General features: G+C 62.2%; 1 protein-coding gene across 1 annotated transcript; it reads left to right on the forward strand.

Annotated features, from left to right (window-relative positions):
• Positions 1-910: 910 nt before the first annotated feature.
• Positions 911-2,153, forward strand: EIF1 (eukaryotic translation initiation factor 1). Its single transcript, XM_057385915.1, has 4 exons — positions 911-1,070; positions 1,448-1,611; positions 1,702-1,803; positions 1,938-2,153. The coding sequence occupies exons 1-4, from the start codon at positions 1,040-1,042 to the stop codon at positions 1,980-1,982; spliced, it is 342 nt and encodes a 113-aa protein (XP_057241898.1). The 5' UTR covers positions 911-1,039; the 3' UTR covers positions 1,983-2,153.
• The last annotated feature ends 214 nt before the right edge of the window (positions 2,154-2,367 follow it).

The following is a 2,367-nucleotide window of genomic DNA, read 5'->3' on the forward strand; positions in this document are numbered from 1 at the left end:
ACCCTGAGCCGGGCACAGCGGTGTCACCTGGGCTGGGACAGGGATTCTCTGCGTGCTCCTGACACCGGCAGGTGAAGCGCTGGACTGGCAGCACCCAGGGCTGCTGGGGGAATACCTGGAGTGCCACAGGAGCCCTGGGCAGCGTTGGCTGTCGTGCTGGATGGACGTGACAGATGTGACAGGTGTGACAGATGTGACGGACACAGAGATGGAACGGGCAAACTGCACCAGGCTGCCCCCAGCCCCCTCCTCCACCTGATGGCCACCACGGCTGGACAATGTGGAGCTGGCAGGAAACGTCTTTTGAAGGTCCTAAGGAGATTTTTGAGGAGGTTAAAAGGCCCCAAGGAGTTTCTGCGAGGGTTGAGGAAGGGTTGGAGGATTTTGGGACTCCTACGGGGGCTTGGGGTGTTCGGGGAAGGCTTTGCAGGAGTAACAAGGAGATTTGGGGGAGGGTTGGAGGGTCCCAGGAAGATTTCCGAGGGATTGAGAAGATTTGGGGTYCCCGTGAGGGTTTTGGGAGGTACCGTACTTTTCAGAGGGAGTCACAAGGGGATTTGGAGGCGTTTGAGACGTCCCGCGGAGCATTTTGTGGTTCATGGGGGTATTTTGTGGGTCTCAGGGAGGAGGGTGGGTATTCCAGCGGGATTTTGGGGGTCTCGGGAAGATTTTGGGGCTCCGGGGGGGTCCCGGGGGTCCCGGCCTAGGCCCAGGCCCCGCACTGCGCAGGCGCCGCCCCGCGCGCTGCCGGGCCCCCCTTCTGCGCATGCGCCCCGCTCCCCCCGCGCCAGCCGGGGCGCGGCCGCGTTCGCCCGATGCGTCCTGACGCCCCCGCGCGGCGGCCAATCACCGCCCTCGTTCGCCGTGCGTGCTGACGTCACGGACGGTGGAATATAAGCCGTCGCCGGCAGTCCCGCCCCCCTGACAGCGCCTCGAGCCGCCGCCGCGAGAGCATCCTCCGCCCAGAGCCGCTCCCGTCGCCAAAGCCGCCCCCGTCGCCGCCGCCGCCGCCTCCGCCGAGGGAAGGGAAGCGTATCGTATGTCCGCTATCCAGAACCTCCAGCCCTTCGGTGAGGCCCTTTGTGCGGTGGGGCCGGGGGAGCGCGCGGGCCCCGCCCCGGCCCCGGCCCCGCCCCGTGGCGCAGTTGCTATTCCGGGCCCGGTTGCGTCAGCCGSGGGGGGGTTGGAGGCGGGGCCTAAGCGTGACGGGTGGGCGCGGTGGCCAATGGGGTGGAGGCAGGGGCGGGGCCTACGCGTGATGGGCAGGTGTGGAGGGGCGGGGTGTAGGCGGGGCCGAGATCTGACGGGCGGGCGCGGCGGCCAATGGGGCGTGCCCTGCATGTGATGGACGGGCGCGGCGGCCAATGGGGTGTTCCCCACGCGTGATGGACGGGCGCGGCGGCCAATGGCGGGGCTGCGGGGCGGGGTCTGACGGTGCTCCCCACAGACCCCTTTGCGGATGCAAGTAAGGGTGATGACCTGCTCCCGGCCGGCACTGAGGACTACATCCATATAAGGATCCAGCAGCGCAACGGCAGGAAGACCCTCACCACAGTCCAGGGCATCGCGGATGACTACGATAAAAAGAAACTGGTGAAAGCCTTCAAGAAGGTGGGGCTTCGGGACTGGGCGGGTGCAGCGGCCACGCCCGGCAGAAATGTTTATATGGTGCTAAAGAATGTCTTTGTGTCTCTGCTGCAGAAATTTGCCTGCAATGGTACTGTAATTGAGCACCCCGAGTATGGAGAAGTGATTCAGTTGCAGGGTGACCAGCGCAAGAACATCTGCCAGTTCCTCGTGGAGGTAGGGCACACTGGGCCTGCTGCCTGCTAAAATAAACATGAGTTTGTTAAATACACACAGTTCTGTGGGCATGGGCAGTTTATGGATGCTCAGGGCCATCGCTCCATGTCGTGAATGCGTTTTCTGTCTTGCAGATTGGACTGGCTAAAGACGACCAGCTGAAAGTCCACGGGTTTTAAGTGCCTGTGGGCCACTGGAGCTTTATGCAAGAAGATTTCCTTACCATGAAATTCCCACCTGTCCCTTGTCATAACTTTAAAACCAGCCGGTTTGTGTAATGTAACGATCTTGCGTCCACTGTTGAGTCTGGACTGTTGTAATTGGTGATGTAATAAACTGACACGAGCCCATGCTATCTCGTCTGGCTGTCCCTCATTTCCCAGAGGTMACACGGGCGGTGGCACCATCCAGCCTGAAGCCAAAAGTTCCAGCTGTTCCCAGTTAAGCCCAGGGATTCAGCCTTTCCTGATGGCTCCTCAGTCCAGCTGCACTTCCATCCTGACAGAGGGATTTGTGTCCTGCCTGGTGCCATGGCACAGGGAGGTGGCACCRTCCCTCTGGGCA

Source organism: Malurus melanocephalus, unplaced genomic scaffold (genome assembly GCF_030028575.1).
Source record: "Malurus melanocephalus ecotype Western Australia unplaced genomic scaffold, MMel_1.1 scaffold_886, whole genome shotgun sequence".
In the NCBI taxonomy this organism is placed as follows: Eukaryota; Metazoa; Chordata; class Aves; order Passeriformes; family Maluridae; genus Malurus; species Malurus melanocephalus.